We start from the raw sequence: 18,382 nt of genomic DNA, 5'->3' as shown, positions 1-18,382 counted from the left end.
CTATAGAGCCAGGAATCTGAGCAGGGGGAAGGCAGATGTTGGACTGAGACCAGTAAGAGATGTACATCATCCCTCTTCTGTACATGGGATAACTTACTGATATAACAGCCAGGGGCTGCATTACCTTTTCTGCTGAGTTCCCCCTGCAAAGCAGGGATTCCCATAGGCTAGAGAGCAGGAGTGGTCATGGTGGGGTCAAAGAATTTGAGCAGACCTCTATGCAGGTGGCTCTGATTTCCAGAAGATGCACCAGGATGCTCTCAGGTCCCTTGGTTCAGTGCGGGTTTTTGGGGATGGAGGTGTGGAGTGTGGTTTTGCAGTCTATACTGCAAAGCACAAGAGGAGAAAGTAAACCATGTTCCTCCAGCAGAACTGAGGGATCCTCTCAGAGATTGCTCTTGTAGGTTTTTTTACCCAGAATAGAGTGACCAGGCCAATAGTTGCGATCAGGCTCTGGGAAGGAGGGGGAGGAACGGGAATGGAGTGTGAGTCAGTGGATTTGTGGCTTTCCAAGGGTACATCTAGACTACAGGCTTTTGTCGATAGAAGTTTTGTTGACAGATACTGTCGACAAAGTTTCTATTGACAAAGAGCGTCTAGACTACATCCAGTTCTGTTGACAAAGCAAGTTGCTTTGTCGACATGAGAGTGTAGATGCAAAGGACGGTGTAGATGCAATAACACCTTCTGTCAACAGAACTCTGTCGACAAAAGGCGTTATTCCTCGTAGAATGAGGTTTACAGCCGTCGACAAAACTGCTGAGTTCTGTCTACGTTACGTCGACAGAACTCAGTGGCAGTGTAGACGCAGGTATAGTTTTGTCAACAAAAGTCCACTTTTGTTGACATAACTCTGTAGTCTAGGCACACCCCAAAAGAGCTGGGAAGGAGAGAGGAGTAGGAAGTGCAGGGTTCCAGTGCTTTAGTGCACAAGAGGCGTGGGGGAAGGAGGAGCAGAGAGGGGTTGCGTGGGCCACAAGTGGAACCCCAGTGAGCTATGGACCACAGATTACCAACCACTGGCAATCATGTGGGCCACTGAAATGAAGGAGTGCCACTCATACGTGGCACTTGCTAATCTTGGTTGCCCATAGCTGGGCTAAATCATCTCACTCTAAGTGGCCATTGTGTATTAGTGAGATTCTGCTACATACATGTTTCAGTGCAAAATGTTATTTCCACAATTTCAGAAACAAATGTCAGGTCTAATCATTAACATAATAAGAGACTGGAGATATGAAAAATTAAATGTATGGTACAAAACTATAGGGTATTCAGTAAAATATATTCTTATTAGATGTATGGTATAATTTGCTGCGTATTTACCCACTTTTAATCTGAAGATTTCTTTTCTACTGTTACAGCTTTTCATATTTACGTTTAGTGTGCCCGTGGGCAAACCAGTTTAGTTTCTGATTCATTTTGCTTTTTTGTTACCTTCAGAACCATGCTGCCAATAGAACTGTGTCAAGTTTCTGAAACTTTAAGGGAAAGTTTTGGGTATTATTTTTGTTTTACATAACACATTAAAACTTTTTGCAGACATTGAAACTAAATTTTCCTACCTGCTACATTAATTTGCAAAAAAACCACCCTGAAAACTGCTTTAGTAAAGAAAATGAACAACTTGCTTTGAAACACGCCTACTTATCAGATTACTTACAAAAGTTTCAATACATTCTATGTTTTATCAGTACATTCCCCCCATTTGTACTGAAGCTGTTTGTTTTTATTTCTAGGGTGGATACATATTTTGGCTTTTGCTCCTGGGTTCAAATACAATAAAACAATAATAGTTTTGTTCATCTGGTGCCAGATCCAAAGCTCTACTGAAATCAGTAGAGCTCCACAAGAGTTCAGGAGTTCACTCACGAAGAGCTATTTATTTATTTAAATATTTTTACCCCGCCTTACTATTTAAAATATTCAAGGCGGCTCCCAAGAACAAACAAAAAAAATACAAATATATATAAAAATTTAAAATATGAGACCTCAGAGGGATCATGATCATTTACAGGATCATGAGGTAAAGGACTGCAGAACTTGACTCAGTATTGGGAAAAGATTATATTTTCACTGTTTTATCGACCACAGGAATAGACACTTATTGCATCAGCGTAACAGGGTATTTACATCAGTTAGACACATTTGCACAAAGAAGTCAACTTACATTAGCCTAATATTACAACACAAACTGGGCCTAAGCTACCACAGTGATGGGCAGAGTATGGCACTCTAATCATGCAGATGAACAGACTGGCTTTACAGAGAAGGGTTTGTTATTGTTAATTATTACTGCATTAGTGCAGCAATTCTCAAACTGCAGTCTGCGGACCCTAGTGGTCTGTAGCTGCTTTGCAGATGGACCTTGGCTCAAAGCTCAGCCATCTGCATAGGGGAGTCCATGCTGGTGCTCCAGCCTTGCCCCTATCCACCTCTGAGAGGTTAGAGCAGGGGTGCGGAACCTTTTTTGGGTTGGGAGCTGCTGACCCACAGAAAAATCAGTCACGGACTGGGGACTGTGGGGAGGTGGCAGGGGGGTTGGAGCACCATCACAGGCTCCCCAATGCTGGGGGAGGCCCTAAGCTTTGGGGGCCAGATCAAGGCAACCCGTCAGAGGTCTTATCCAGTCCCTGAGCCTTAGGGTCCCCACTCCTGGGTTAGAGTACCAGCTCTGGCTTCCTACTGGAGGGAGGAGAAAGCCCTAAGATCCAGCTCTAAGGTAGAGGGGGTGCAAGTGGCTCCAGGGAAAGCAGCAGGGAAAGCCTCCAGGCAGCACATCCATGCGCTGCTGCTGCTCCCTTTCCCCCCAGATGGGGGAAGAGCAGCGCATGGATGTGCTGCCTGGAGGCTTGTCCTGCTGCTCCCATTGGCCGGAATAATGGGCCAAAAAGTCATTGTCCAAAAGAACTTTTGTGCTTGTTCTTGATAAATCCATGCATAAACCACCCAAGTTAACTTCCTTTTTTGACTGGGGTTACAAAGCCCAGTGGAAAGGGGGAAGCTGTAGAACCAATATAGTTTGACTTTAGTAAGGCTTTTTACACAGTCCCAAATGAGCCTGTCAATAGCCAATTAGGGAAATGCAATCTAGATTAAATTATTATAAAGTGGATGTACAAGAGGATGAAATTTTATATTTTTAAGAGTGGCTATCAATGGTTTGCTGTCAAATTAGGAAGACATATCTAGTTAAGTGTCACAGGGGTCTTTTGGGATTGAGTACTATGCACTGTTTTCACTAATGAATTTAGATCACGGGTGGCCAACCTAAACCTGAGGAGGAGTCAGAATTACCAATGCACATTGCCAAAGAGACATATATGTCACTAGCCCTAATCATCTCCCTCCCCCCACACACACACCACTCTCAGCACATCCTGCCCACTGGCAGCCCCACCTATCAGTACCTCCTCCTCCTCCCGCCCACTATGATCAGCTCGCTCTCAGTGGGAGACACTGGAGAGGGGGAAGCATGGGTGTGACAGGCTCAGTGGAGAGGGTAGGAAGTGGCAGGATCCTAGGGAGAAAAGGGTGGAAAGGGGCAGTGCCTAGGGCAGAGCTGGGGATTGAACAGTGAGCACCCTTTGGCCCAGTGGAAAGTTGGCACCTGTAGCTCCAGCCCTGGATTTGGTACCTATGTAAGGAGCCTTCTGAAAAGCTGCACGTGGCTCTAGAGCCACAGGTTAGCCACCCCTGACTTAGATAACAGAGCACACTTATAAAAATGTGCAGAGGATACCATGCTGGGAGGCACTGTAAGCACTCTGGAGGACAGATTAGAATTCAAAATAACTACAGCAAACTACAGAACTGGTCTGAAATCAATAAAATGAAATTCACTAAAGACAAGTACAAAATATTAAGGAAGGAGGAAAAAAGCAAATGGAGAAATACAAAATGGAAATAAGTGGATATGCAGCAGTAATTCTGACAGGGCTATCAACAAATAGTTGACTAGATGATTTGTTCATCTAGTTGACAACTCCCATTTCCTCCTGCCTATGCTGCCTCTGTATCAGAGGCAACAATGGGGGTGGGGAAACAGGAGCTGGTCCTGGGGGAGCCAGCTAAAAAGCCAGTTCTTTCGAGCACCAGCTCTGCAGCTCTGCCTGCCCCTCACTCTGTGGCCTCTAATAGAGGCAGCAGCACAGGGGTGAAGAGGAGGCAGGGGAGGCTGCTGCTCTCGCCTGGCATCCCATGTTGCTGCCTCTGATACAGAAGTAGCAGCATGGAATGGTAGGTGGCTCTCTGGGAGTGGGGTCGGAGTGCACTGGCTGCCAGCTCTGCCCCTGGAGACTACAGAATAGTCGACTATCCACTAAGAATTCATGCACTTAGTCGACTATTCAATTAACCGTTATTTAACATCCCTAACTTCTGAAAAGAACCCAGGAGTTAAGGTTAATCCACAAACAGAATGGTTTAATGAGGCGATACAATTGTAAAGAAGGCTAATATTCTGGGGTACATATAAGACACGGGAAATGCCTCACCCAGCACTGGCAATTGCTGGAGTACTGTGTTTAATTCTGGACATCAAAATTTAGGAAAAGATAGATAAATTGGAAAAAGTCCAGCTGAGGGCAAGAAAATCAGTAAAGGGTGTGTGTGGGGGGGGGGGGGGGAAGTCACAATAATGTGATAGTCTTGAGAAAAGACTTGGGAGGGACCTGATAGTCTTCAAATATGATAAGGGCTGTTAGAGAACAGTGATTGTTCTCCATCTTCATTAAAAGTATAAGTAGAAATTGGTTTAATCTGCAGCAAAGGAGAGTTAGGTTAGACAATAGGAACAACTTGCAAACAGTAAAGGTGATTAAACTCTAGAATAGGTGATAGTGGGTTATGCCCAGGAAAGCTCATGGTACCATCTACATTTTTTGTTAGTCTCTAAGGTGCTGCAAGACTCTCTGTCGTTTTTTAAGTTTTACCAGATCTCAGGGGAAGTTTAAAGCAACAGGTTGGTAAGAAAGGAGCCCATTAGTCCAGCCACCTTCCAGAAGAGTCAGCGGTGCCCCAAACGGGCCCTACCAGCAGCATTCCGGCTAGCGTAGCTCATACACCGCCACCACAAACGCTGAAGCCCCGCTCACCTTTTCCAAATCCCGCCTCACTTTGCACGGGATGCAGCTCGTGTCGGGGCCCGCTCCAGCCCGCAACGAGAAAGCCCCTCCCCGCCCTTCTCCGAGCAGTGCCACTGCCAGGGTCCCCGCACAACCGGGGGGGGGTGGGGGGTGGTCGGAGCCAGCCTTGGCTAACTCGGCCGCGGGGCTGTGCGGGACGAGCGACCCGGGGCAGGCGGGCGAACAAAGGGCGCCGCGAGCAGCGGGGCTGGGGCTGCGCCCGCATCCGCACCCTGCCCTGCAGCCGGGCCCGGCGGCGAGGGGGGAGAGGCGCCACTTACAGCACAGAGCCCCCAGGGTGCCGAGGAGAAGCGGCAGGAGGCGACGGCTCGCCATCTTCCAGCGCCAGCTGCTTGCTTCCCGCCAGGCGGCTGCAGCAGCAACCAGGGCGCCTCAGCCTGCGGGCTTCCCGCAGGGGCTCTCCGGCTCCCTCCGGCGGGGGGAGTTGCGGGAAGGCGACTCCGCAGCCGCCCAGGCTCGGTGTGAAGGTTTCAGCCGGGTCCTAGCACTGCCCGGTGCCCTGCGGGCAAGACGGTCCCAAGCGCGGAAAGGGCTGGGGTCACTCCCCGCTCTCTGTTGGGCAATGTTGCTCTCCGCACAGGCTCCCCGCGGCCGAGGCGGGAGAGGTGTAACACGGCCACAGAGCCCGGGGAGGAAAAGGGAGTAGGGAGGGGGACCTTGAAATGAAGAGTTATTTCCATCTGTAACGGGAATCCCATCCACCCTGGCTGCAGTAGCTCAGCCAAACCAGCCCCGGTTTTTGCGTGCTGCTCTGAACATTCATGTTAATCTTTTCATCAATTCCTCGTCATTTTGGCATACACAGGGCAAACGTAACCTTTGTTGTGTACTCACTCTGTGGTATCATCCTAGCTTCCTACGCAGTTACCCCACGCCCGGGAACAATAGCTGGCACAGAGTGTAGTCTGAGCAGAGAAATAAAATATCTCTGATTCTATGCGAGGGTAGAATTGTATTTGTTTATATTCCACTACCACTCTCCTAAGAGAGAAACAGGGTTTTTACTCCAAGGATTATGGAGGGATTGATTTTTGTCGTCTCGTCACTGGCAAAGCTACCGATGTCCTCTGATACAGGATTGGATTCATACAACAGACGAATAGTTATCAAATTTAAGGCAGCGAACCTGATTTTCCTCCACTGCCTTGCACCGTGTGAAGTCAATCTGTGTATACATTGTAACCAGAGTAGAATTGTTGCATTTTCTGCCAACTTTACACTCACTTTGCAAAGCATGTAAATGACTCCACAACACTTTTTAGATAGTAAAGATATTCCTAAATAAAACACATACCTACTAAGTAACTACTGGTGTACAGTGTCTTTACAAATAGTTATATATCAATAGAACTGCCAGTGATTCCTAAGGTGCTCTCCTCAAGCAAATCCACTACTAATTTGTTAAAATAATTATAAATCCAATTTAAACATACAGCAGCTTAGTTTGTATGCCTAGTGACACCTGTTACTTTTTATATTTTTAAGTTATATTGCGCACTTCAGGCAAAAAATATGCAGAGAAATGCAAATGAGAAGGATTCAGAAAGGATTCCACATATAGTCCTTTTGTCCTGTCAAAAATCTTGGATTGTATTTTTCATGATCTGTTGTGGCTGCATTTCATTTGTATGCATGTGATAATTTTTTTGAAACTGACAGAAATTATTGAATAAATTTAATAACCCTGATTCCAAATGGTGAAAACAAATCCCACAGAGGGAAAGTCCATTATTCTCAAACTAACTACTGGTCAGCAGTATCACAGATTTATAACTTTTCTTTCAAAGAGCTTACTTCTTCATATACATGCACCAGTACAGAGAACTGAGTAAAAAAGACAAACGTTTATACTCCTAGTTTTAGGAATCTCATGTAAAGCTATCATTCCCCATAGTAAGTAACAGCTGGTAAACAACAGAGGGATGTAAAGCATGCATTAAACAAACATTGAATAATCTACCAAAAGCACTTTTAATATATTTTTTCTTCACAATAGCTGAACATCTCCATCATTGCTGCATTGGTTTTGAAAATGTCTTTCCATTTTTGTAACAGTGAACTCTAGGACATTGGAGACTGAGCTTTCTCACATGCTTACTTCAGCATTTTGCTTGATTTGCAGGCCAGTGATTTTATCACTGGCTATAACGTTCCATTATAATTTGTTTTCTTCTAATTTTTAATTGCACTGTTAAAAATCCAGACATAGTAATACTGGCATTAGCTGCCTGAGCATTTACTCTTATCTTCTTTCCATCATCAATGAAACACCATCAAACATTTACTGGAGCTTTCACTTTTGCTCAGCAAATCTCCATGCTTATTGTTTTTACTACTGATTTGAACAAGTTCAAGGAGATGCTTCTGAGCCAGACTGTGACTTTAATATATGTAGATTTATTTGGCTTGGATTAGAACATGATTCTAAGGATTTATAGGGTCAGCATGGAAATTAATGATTTAGGGTGATATAAAGGAAGATAATGGGAAGAAATTCAGAAGGAAAACTTTACCCTGAATTTCAGAAATCTTCCCAATGATGAGATAGATCTTTGAGACCATGGGTGGGCAATAATTTTTGAGCGAAGACCACACAGGGTGAAAGCCCTTTAAATAGAAGCAGTTGAAAGGGCTCCGGCTCACAGGCAACACACTAGAGGGCCTGGAACAGCCACGTGGGCCAGATGAAAGCCCTATGCAGGCCAGATCTGGCCTGCTGGGTGGCTTTTGCCACCCCTGTTTTAGAATGTAGTTTTATTTTCAAAGGCTACATCTACACTACACACCACTAGCAGCATCATGTATGGTATATATATGTAGCTGCACAATGCAGTGAAAAGTAGGCCATCCATTTAGTGGTGTGTAGCTGTGGGGAGCTACTGGAGCTTTTCCCCACTGCATGCCTCTTGCCAGAACCTTTCCCCAGTGTCCAATCTTTCATTGTGGCAGGGGCAGGCTCTAGAAACAGGGATGCAGCTGTGAGATACTACACTGATAAACACAGCAGGATAGATGAGAAGGCACTGCTTGGGCAGGTAGAGTAGGGTATAATTGGTTACATATCCACAGGGATCTGCAATGTCTGTACTCACCTAAGCAGTGTCTCTCAAGCTACATCACTATTTATCACATGCTAGAGAAAGCATTTAGTGTATATATGTAGAGCCAAATGGAATGCACAATGCAGATATACCCTAAGAAAGTCTCCTTCCCCACCCAATTGGCATCCTTCAGTCTATTTATTATGTCTCAGCTCTGCTTCTCTGGCTGGCTAGGTGCAGAGCATGACTAATTGGGTACATTTACTAGCTTTGACTGTGGTGGGGGGTAAGCCCTATCAAGAGACAAATTGACAATTTGGGTGATGCAGGAACAGTGATTGGAGAAGGGGATTAAGGAGTTACACATTGGGGTAATTGGTATTGTCATCGGGCAATGGGGTGACCTGAAGAGTACTTATCTAATGTGTCTATCAAATGTAGTAGACCTCCAATACTAATTGCCAGAAACAAACTCAGATCTAGAGTCTAGTTCTGATATAATTTACACAAGTTTTACACCAGTGTAACTCCACTGACTTCAGTAGAATTACTCCTGATTTACATGTGTGAGAGATCAGAATTCCCTTTTTTCTTTCCTTTGTGTTGGCTTGCTTTTTCAGGGAAATAAGGCAAGTGCTCTATAATGGATCTGAATATGTTTTTCAGATTGACCTAGCTATGTTGTTCAGGGCTGTGAAAAATTTTATGCAATTAGAAACACTATCCCAGAGGACACCACTGCCAATATGATAGCAGACCTATGTAACTTTGTCCTCACCCACAATTATTTCCAGTTTAAGAACAACTTATACCTCCAGATCAGCGGCACAGCCATGGGTACACGCATGGCCCCACAGTATGCTAATATCTTTATGGCTGACATAGAACAATGTTTCCTCAACTCCTGTCCCCTTTTAACCCTTCTCTACTTACACTACATCGATGACATCTTTATGATCTGGACACATGGCCAAGAAACACTGGAGACATTCCACAGAGATTTTAACCACCTATACCCCACCATCAATCTCAGCCTGGACCATTCTACACAAGAGATCCATTTCCTGGACATGACAGTACAAATCAGCAATGGAAAATTAGACACCACTCTACAGAAAACCCACTGACTCATACAGTTACTTACACGCTTCCAGCTCCCATCCAGAACACACCATACGATCCATCATCTATAGCCAAGCCCTTCAATACAACCGCATCTGCTCTAATCCCACTGACAGAGACCAGAAACTTCAGGATCTCTACCAAGCATTTATAAACCTCAACTACCCACCCAGAGAAATAAAAAAGCAAATTGAAAGAGCCAGACGAATACCCAGAAACCAACTACTTCAAGACAGACCCAAGAAAACCAACAATAGAACACCACTTGTCATCACCTACAGCCCCCAACTTAAACCTGTCCAACACATTATCAATAAACTACAGCCTATACTGGAACAGGATACTAAACTCCGAGAGGCTCTGGGAGACAGACCCATAGTCTCCTATAGACAACCACCTAACCTCAAGATGATTCTTACCAACAACTACAGGACATACCACACTAATACCAACCCTGGTACCTTCCCTTGCAACAAACCCCGTTGCCAGCTTTGTCCACATATTCACTCTGCTGATACCATTATCGGACCCAGCCAAGTGAGTTATAAGATCAAGAATACATATTCCTGCGCATCCAGAAATATAATTTATGCAATCATGTGCCAAAAGTGTCCGTCTGCTATGTACATTGGACAAACGTCTCAGATACTTCGCCAAAGGATCAATGCCCACAAAACAGATATCAGACAGGATCACAAAGAAAAAATAGTTTCTTGTCATTTCAACCAGAAAGGACATTGTCTCAACAACTTGATTACCTGCATCCTGCTTCAAAGACCTTTTAAGACTTCACTTGAAAGAGAATCCTCTGAACATATCATTAATGCTTAAATTCCACACTTTACACTCAAATTTGAATAAAGACGCTAATTATCATACCCATTACAAAGATAGCTTCCCCAATTATCACCTCTAATATCATTAGCTCACAGACATTTACCTCCCCTCCCCCCCCATCTCCCTTCTGTTCTGAAATTTGATTTGTCCTTTTCATATGTGTTCATTTTTTTAAATTGTATCCTTTGGTATATATGGTTGTGACAATTTTCTTCCACTATTTGATCTGAGGAAGTGGGTCTGGCCCACGAAAGCTCATCATCTAATAAACCATCTTGTTAGTCTTTAAAGTGCTACACAGTCCTGTTTTTTGCCTGAGCATCATAGTGAGGTTGACCTAATCCCAATGTAGAAGTCTTCAGTTGACCTAACTACTGATGGATTAACTACATTGACAGAAAACCTCTTCCATCAATGTAGGAAGTGTCTATGCTACAGCACTATAGTGGCACGGCTGCAGCTCTGTATCTGTGCTGCTATAGTGCAGACGTATGCTCACTATAAGGCAAAGATGGCAGATGGAAACAGAACAATCAATGGCAAAGTACAAAGAAAACTTGAAATGTTACTGACTGAGCATGATAGCTTATCACACCAGCAGAATAACTGTTGTCAAGTTTTTTAGTAGGCATCTGGCAGAGAAGAAAGTTTTGAAGGTGGATAATGTAACATTGCTGCCCTTTAAAACCAAAAGCACACAACAATAAGGCTATGTCTACACTCGTGGCTTCTTGCGCAAGTACGGCCGTTCTTGCGCAAGAATCTGCAGAGCGTCCACACTGCCCGCCCACTCTTGCGCAAGGAAATTTACAGTACGGCGTGGTAAGAGAGGGCTCCTTGCGCAAGAGTTACACTCTCTTTTATCAGGGGTAAGCCCTCTTGCGCAGGAGCTCTTGCCCAAGAGGGCAGTGTCGACACCCGGCAGGGATTTCTTGCGCAAGAAAGCCCTATGGCTAAAATGGCCATCAGAGCCTTTTTTGCGCAAGAGAATGTCCACACTGCCATGGGAGCTCTTGCACAAAAGCACAGCTCGCATATGGCAGTGTGGACGTTTTCTTGCTCAAGATTTCTTGCACAAGAACCCTTGCGCAAGATGTTCTTGTGCAAGAAGCTGCCAGTGTAGACATAGCCTAATGGTTCTCTGAGAAATACTCCGATACCATGTGATAAGGATATTAAAATGTGATTATCTGACTAATCGTACAGTCGATACAATTAGACTACAGGCAGTCCCCGAGTTACACGGATCCGACTTATGTCGGATCCGCAGTTACGAACGGGGCTTTTCTCGCCCCGGAGGACTGGAGCGGCGGGACGCCCAGATGCGCTGCAGTCCCGCTGCCCCCGTCCTCCGGGGCGAGAAAAGCTGCTCCACGTCTCCCTGGTCTTCTGTGGGGGGGAGCCCCCCCCCAGCAGACCAGGGAGACGCGGAGCAAAGCCTTGGAGCACGCCCGCAGCGGGACAGCCCGGGCGCGCCTGGGCTGTCCCGCTGCGAGCGTGCTCCAAGGCTTTGCTCCCCGTCTCCTTGCAGACCAGAGAGACCAGGAGCAAAGCCTTGGAGCACGCCCGCAGTGGGACAGCCCGGGTGCGCGTGGGCTGTCCCGCTGTGGGCGTGCTCCAAGGCTTTGCTCCACGTCTCCCTGGTCAGCAGACCATGGAGACGGAGCAAAGCCGCGAAGCACGCCCGCAGCGGGACAGCCCGGGTGCGCCTGGGCTGTCCCACTGTGGATGTGCTCCGCGGCTTTGCTCCCCGTCTCCCTGCAGACCAGGGAGACGGGGAGCAAAGCCGCGGAGCACGCCCGCAGTGGGACAGCCCGGGCGTGCCTGGGCTGTCCCGCTGCGGGCGTGCTCCGCGGCTTTGCTCCCCGTCTCCCTGGTCAGCAGACCATGGAGACGGAGCAAAGCCGTGGAGGACGCGGGCGTTCCCGCTACCCGTGTCTCCCTGGTCTGCTGGGGGGGGGTGCAGCTAGTGCTCCCCTCCCTCCCTCTTCCCCAGCAGACCAGGCTTTTCTTGCCTACGCCTGGGGTAGAGCAGCTGGGGCGCTGCCGGGTTGGTCCCGCAGCGCCGCTCCTCGGCGCTACTGTACCAACCCGGCAGCACCCCAGCTGCTCTGCCCCAGGCGTCCTGATTCAGCCGCTGCTGGTCAGTTTCAGCAGTGGCTGAATCAGGACGCCTGGGGCAGAGCAGCTGGGGTGCTGCTGGGTTGCTCCAGTAGCGCTGAGGAGCGGCGCTACTGGAGCAACCCAGCAGCACCCCAGCTGCTCTGCCCCAGGCGTCCCCAAGTCAGCCGCTGCCCCGGGCTTCCTAGAGTCAGCCGCTGATCAGTTTCAGCAGCAGCTGACTTGGGGACGCCTGGGTTTCTTAAGTTGAATCCGTATGTAAGTCAGAACTGGCGTCCAGATTCAGCCGCTGTTGAAACTGATCAGTTTCAGCAGCGGCTGACGCCAGTTCCGACTTACATACAAATTCAACTTAAGAACAAACCTACAGTCCCTATCTTGTACGTAACCCGGGGACTGCCTGTATAAGATTAGTCGATAAGCGCCTCTGCAGAGCTACAGCAAAGATAGCTCCAGGAGCCAACTCAAACCAGGACTAAGCTGTCCTGGCTCGTGCTAACTCCAGAGCCACCTGCGCTGTGGCTCTGCATTCTAAATAAGCCACTGGGCTCTTACCACATTTAAAATGCAGAGGTGCAGCAATCAGCGATCAATCCTGGCCACTGAGAACAGGGGTTGCTGCCTGCAGGGATCTCTGCACACAGGGGCTGCTTCTCAGCAGCATCCCCTATCCTCCCCACTGCCTCTGAGAGAGTTCCCCCCTATCAGAGGCAGCAGGCAGCACCCTTGAGATGGCGCTGGGGGAACTAGCTTTTAAGCCAGCTCCTCCCAGCACCAGCTTCTGTCCCTGCCTTGCTGCCTCCATAGAGACAGCAAGAAGGGGGATGCTGCAGAGAGCATGGGGCAAGTGGGGACTGCTTGAGTCCCCGCTCACCCAGAGTTCCCTGAGGCACTTCTGTTTTTGAAATGTAAAAGAGCCTCACAGGGCTCTTGTATATTTCAAAAGCAGAAGTGCCCACAGTGGAAACCATATTTTCATATTGGACAGACCATACACCATTGCCACAAATGGCATCCAATCCATGTGGTTGGGAAAATTGGTAACCGTACTACACCACCAAACCTTGCTTTGCTTCCAGAATGTATAACAATGTTAAATGTAAAAAAAAAAGTTTTCGTTTATAAGGAGGAAGATTGCACACAGCGACGTATTGTGTGGAATGGGTGAGCAATGCAAAAGTATGAGAACCACTGGTCTTGAGAATATGTTCATCATTAGAGCTGGTGGGCTTGGAGCCATCAAGATATAGTATTGATAAGGTCAAGTGCCTGTGATGTAGTAGGGTCTTGTTGGGGCTAGTAGTGCTTTAGGTAAAGGGGTGCCAAGGACAACATCCCACCTTATGAACACTACAAAAGAAAATCACATTTTTTCTGAATTTCAAGTGGGCATTTGGAGACTTCAGCCTTGTAATAATTTTTGGCTTTTTTTCCTTCTTTTCTATTCTTACCTGATGTAGCCTGATCTAAGATTATGTTTAAATTCTAAATACCCACCTTAGGGTTGACAGGTTCTTTGTCCCAGGATCAGGCCCAATATTCAATTTTACTATAATTGGGAACCCTGATGTGCACGGTTGCAACATTCACACTACAGAAACCCTTGGATATTTACAATATTTAGTTTATTAATAAGGTTAGCACAATCACAAACACCCCAATTTCATAAGACAGGGAATGTACATCCATATTTCCATACCATATACTTACATCATTCCTTCTAGAACAATCTTAGGTGTTAGCCCATCATCCTTCTCATTATCTTCACCTTCCACCTCACCAGGGGCCATCCTTCTGGCCCTTCCAAGGACTACATCTTCTCCTCCCTCTCACCCCTAGGCTGGGGTTCCACTTTTATATCAAGTGACGCTGACGATAACTTGTTTGATGCATATTCAGTAGGGGATGTTTCTAATGCTGAAGTGTTCTTTTCCTATTGGTCAATATATCATTGCTCTTAACTTATTATCATATATGTCAATTTGTTGCCATGGGCCTTTGTGGTTATCTATCGCAACCTGTGTCCTTTTCATTGAACTCAGCCTGAACCAATTATTTGGGACTTATATTTAATAATACATCTACTGAGTCCGAGGGTATTTTCCCTACCATTCTATGTGGGTGAAAAGTCCAGCCCTAAGTTCCCCTTTTTCAGTCGTGGGAAATGATGTAGGTGAGACCATGTCTCAACCATGGAAGTCTGCTAACCTCTACTTCTGCAGATCCTGCAAACAGTCTGGTGCAGCATGGACAAAAGATAAAATATAACCCATTACTTGACCTGGACCATCATTTAAGTGCAACCCTGCCCTCTAATTGATTGTAATGCAGACACGGCACTCATTGGAAAGTGCATTCAGAGGCTGTACCATCTTGTGATACTCTAGAGCAGGAGCCACTGCACTGCAGGGGAACCCGACTCACCAGACAGCCTAGGGCTGGGCTATACTGCACCCATGCTGCTTCTACATCTAATGGCATCTGAACTGCCACACAGTCCAGTGAGGGCATGGCACCAATAGGCTTGTGGTTGGCTGTGTGGGGGAAGGCAAGCAGCAGGTACAAGCAGCAGGACCACAAATTTTGGGCTCTTGCTAGACTCTTATATACCAACATGACTTGGCCCCAACTAGGGAAGGCCATGGACCTGAGCCCAGGTGTGTTAATGGCGAAGCCCTCCCCCAAGGAGTTGAGTGCAGCTGTGTTAGTATTAGCGGGCCTTCACAAACTTGGGGAAACATAAGGCCTAGGGTATTACATCTGAACCCAGACATCAGTCAAGCTAACACAAAAGGCCTACAGAAAAGCTGAGAGCAGCTTTTAGAAGATTTCTTGCATTACAGCTTTTATCTATTACCGAATTAATCTAAATTAACACAAACATATTATTAGATGATAGGAAAGTAACTTGATAGGCTACACTGACCATCTTCTTTCCCAAAACAAAAGCCACTCAAGCTCATCTGAAGAAGTGGGTTTTTCCCATGAAAGCTCACGATACCAAAGGTTGGACCTTACTGGTCCAGCATTGGCATTCCTGACCAGTCCTGAACAAGAGAATTTGCCGGACCAGAAATGGTCTCCTGCCACTGGCCCTAAACCCCATCACATGCTGTTGGCAGGCTGCCCCAGCAAGTACCCTGCCCCCCTCCCCCACCCTCCGCCATCCTTCCCAATCTGGCTGGGCCGCTTGCCCAGTTGCCGCTGGCTTCCTGGGCAGCACAGGCTCCAGCTGCTAGCACTGGGATCTGGCACCGTGCATCTGGGGGCACACTGGGGCTCCAGCCCTAGCTCTGTGCTCTAGCAGGCTGCAGGGCTCTGACTCCACGCTTCAGCAGGCTGCTGCTGGGCTCTCACCCTGGCCCTGCACTCTAGCAGACTGCTATGGGGCTCCAGCCCCACACTCCCATGGGCTGCTTCAGAGGTCTGGCACTGGGCTGCTACGGGACTCAACTCTAGCACCATGCTCCTGGGGGTGCTAAGAAACTCTGGCTCCATGCCTACCTATGCTGCCGGAGGACAGCTATCAGGTGGAACGAGGTGTACAGCTAGTTCGGATTAGGAAGCCTAATCCGAACTAGCTAGTCCGTGCCGCGTGTAGCGCGCAGCACGGGGTCCGAGCTAGTCGGCATTTAAAAATGGCGCCGGCCGGCTTTATGCAAATGAAGCCCAGGAAATTCAAATCCCGGGCTTCATTTGCAACTCCGTATGACTACATTACCCCCCCCCCAGTTCGAACTAGGGGGGTAGTGTAGACATACTCTAAGGTGCTAATGCCACAGTCGTTGTTTTTAAAGTTACAGACTAACACGGCTACTCCTCTGAGACTTCTTTCCCTATGACATAGCTCCTAATATGCAGTGATTCTCATTTAATAAAAATCCGTTCAAATACAGCCAATCCTTCTCAGGGTGTTTTTTCAGTCAGAAGTCCTTTGGGTTTTGTCCCAGCTTTATTTTGGTCTAGATCAACAGGTTGATTAAAGTAACCAAGTAAGTCCTCTACATGTTGCTGAAAATGCCAGATTTGTGCAACTAAAAATAAGCCCCTACGCTAATTCTTGACTCAATTCACAGAGATCTAATGGACCCAGGTTTTTGTTCTCTAATGCTAACTATATGAAAAATTGTGGTATAGAATGTTACAGGAGACAGTCTGATAACTGTGAGCCTGTTGTGATATCATGGATCAAAATACATTTAACTAGTGGAATCTGCAGATGCAGCCAACCATTATACTACTTTGACTGCTCCTCCAGTTCAGGGGCTGTTCAAGAGCCAGTTTAACCTATGTGAAATTTACAGCAGCTTCAGGGCTCCTTTAGGTTGTACTGGATGGTAATGTCTCCACAAAAGGTCATTCTTCCAGCTGGGAACTGTCAAAGTTCAGCAGTGGAACAACCATGTCCCCTTGGAGCTTGGACTCCAGTATGTCCTCTATGCTGCTAGCTATCAGGTAGCTTTTCATCTTCTCTGTGCCGACAAAGTGGCATAAGAAGGAGAAAGGAGGAGCCAGGATTTGGCCCCCAAGCATTCCAGAACTGTGATACACACTACATAAAAAGTTTCAAATACCCATGCAAAGCAAGATATATGTATCAAGACAAGACTAAAAAAAAAGAAATTTGTAATGAATAAAAGCAAAAGTGTGCTGTATTGCCCCCCAGTTCCCAGATATGTATGACCCCAGGCAGGAGATGCAGTCATAGCTATCCCATCCATTGGACAGTTTGGGGTGGGTGTCCCATGATCTGTGATTTGGGGGGGCCCAGTGGCAGCCACCTCAACCGTTCTATGGGAAGGGCCTAGGAGTTACTGAGGAGCCTGGTGTGAGGCACCAGCAGGGGTGAAGCTGAATGCAGAGGGCTGGGAGAGGGCAGTGGAATGGAACTGAGCAGGCTGCTGGGTTGGTCTCACTTCTGCCATGGTGAACACAGAGGAGGGAAGGCAGGGAACAACCCTTGTTGCTGCCCCATGCCAGGCCCTGCAGTAATCCCTGGGGGGGAATAGTTGGGGGGAGGAGGGGGAGCAAAGGGGTGGAGCAGGGCCAGGATTTGGTGAAAGAAGTGGCGCGGAGGTAGGATGAAGCCTGCAGTGGAGGTGGGTTTGCCATAGGCCTTACTTAAGGTCACTCAGGGATGGTTGCCCCAGGACCCACGTCCCACCCTAGAAATGGCCCTGGATGCCGGATAAGGCTGTAGTGTATACTGACATAATTACAGCCCCACTCTAGCCTCATTTAGCATGGACACTTTAATTGACAGGTTTTAATTTTCCCTCCCTCTGGACATCTGGTTCTGAAGAAGTAGGTTGTGCCTATGAAAGCTCATGATACTACTATTTTTTTGTTAATCTCTAAGGTGCTACAGGACCATACGTTGTTTTTAATTTTTAAATTATATACTAACACGGTTACTCCTCTGTGACATAATTACGTTGACGTAAACTTCACTGGCCCCAGAAGTCCTGGTTTCCAATCCTATATAGAATACTCTTTCACTGAATGCAGATTCATTGCAACTCTGTCAGTGTTTTCTAAATTGATTTTTAAACTGTGACTTTAGGTCTAACCATTTTTTTTTTATTCCTTATGTTTTAACTTCCATAGGAGTTCAAGTTGTCAAAATAGTTGGCGAATACTCACTGGCTCCATGTCGGTCAGACCTTTGCCAGGTTGCGATCTGGCTGCCAGGTTGTGTCATGTGCGAACACAGCAAAGCTGTAACGTGGGTAAGCAATTTCAGAAGTTGGCTTGGTTGATGAAATCATCTTCTTGACAGTGTCTAAGTATGGGCTGGACTCAAATCACCTTTCCTGGGAGGAAAATGATGGGGAAGCTTGGGGTGGAAGGAACTTTGTTACTGCCAACGTGTCCTCGGCCTCAGTCAAGCCCTGGATGTAGCAGAGAGGGGCTGGGGATCACAGACCTTACTTAGCTGCACTTCGCCTCTCTGCACTGGGAAGGGGACGGACCCGCGCACTGCAGCTAATGCAGCAGCCTGGCTCTGCAAGGGGATTCCAGGCGGCCAGCAGCTGCCTGTGTCTGTGGCCGGGCGCGCGCGGGAGCAGGGGTTGCCCGCCCCCCCCCCGCGGAGGGATACGGCTTAGGGTCGCG

The 18,382-nt window shown here is 47.2% G+C and overlaps 1 protein-coding gene across 5 annotated transcripts in view; it reads right to left on the bottom strand.

Moving 5' to 3' along the window:
* The window catches only part of JAM2 (junctional adhesion molecule 2), a 76,974-nt gene extending 58,710 nt beyond the window's left edge, over positions 1-18,264 (bottom strand). For 3 of the 5 annotated variants that reach the window (XM_075910116.2, XM_089773550.1, XM_089773551.1), the window contains exon 1: positions 5,097-5,367. In XM_075910116.2, the coding sequence (XP_075766231.2) occupies positions 5,097-5,352 (256 nt within the window). In that variant the 5' untranslated portion in view covers positions 5,353-5,367. Of the gene's footprint in view, positions 1-5,096; positions 5,368-5,407; positions 5,793-17,911 lie in introns of those variants that run through there. The other 2 variants (XM_075910110.2, XM_075910091.2) reach the window with 2 other exon arrangements.
* Positions 18,265-18,382: the final 118 nt, after the last annotated feature.

This window comes from Pelodiscus sinensis, chromosome 1, assembly GCF_052426305.1.
Source record: "Pelodiscus sinensis isolate ZL-2025 chromosome 1, ASM5242630v1, whole genome shotgun sequence".
Lineage (NCBI taxonomy): Eukaryota > Metazoa > Chordata > Testudines > Trionychidae > Pelodiscus > Pelodiscus sinensis.
This window is presented reverse-complemented; position numbering and strand designations above follow the sequence as displayed.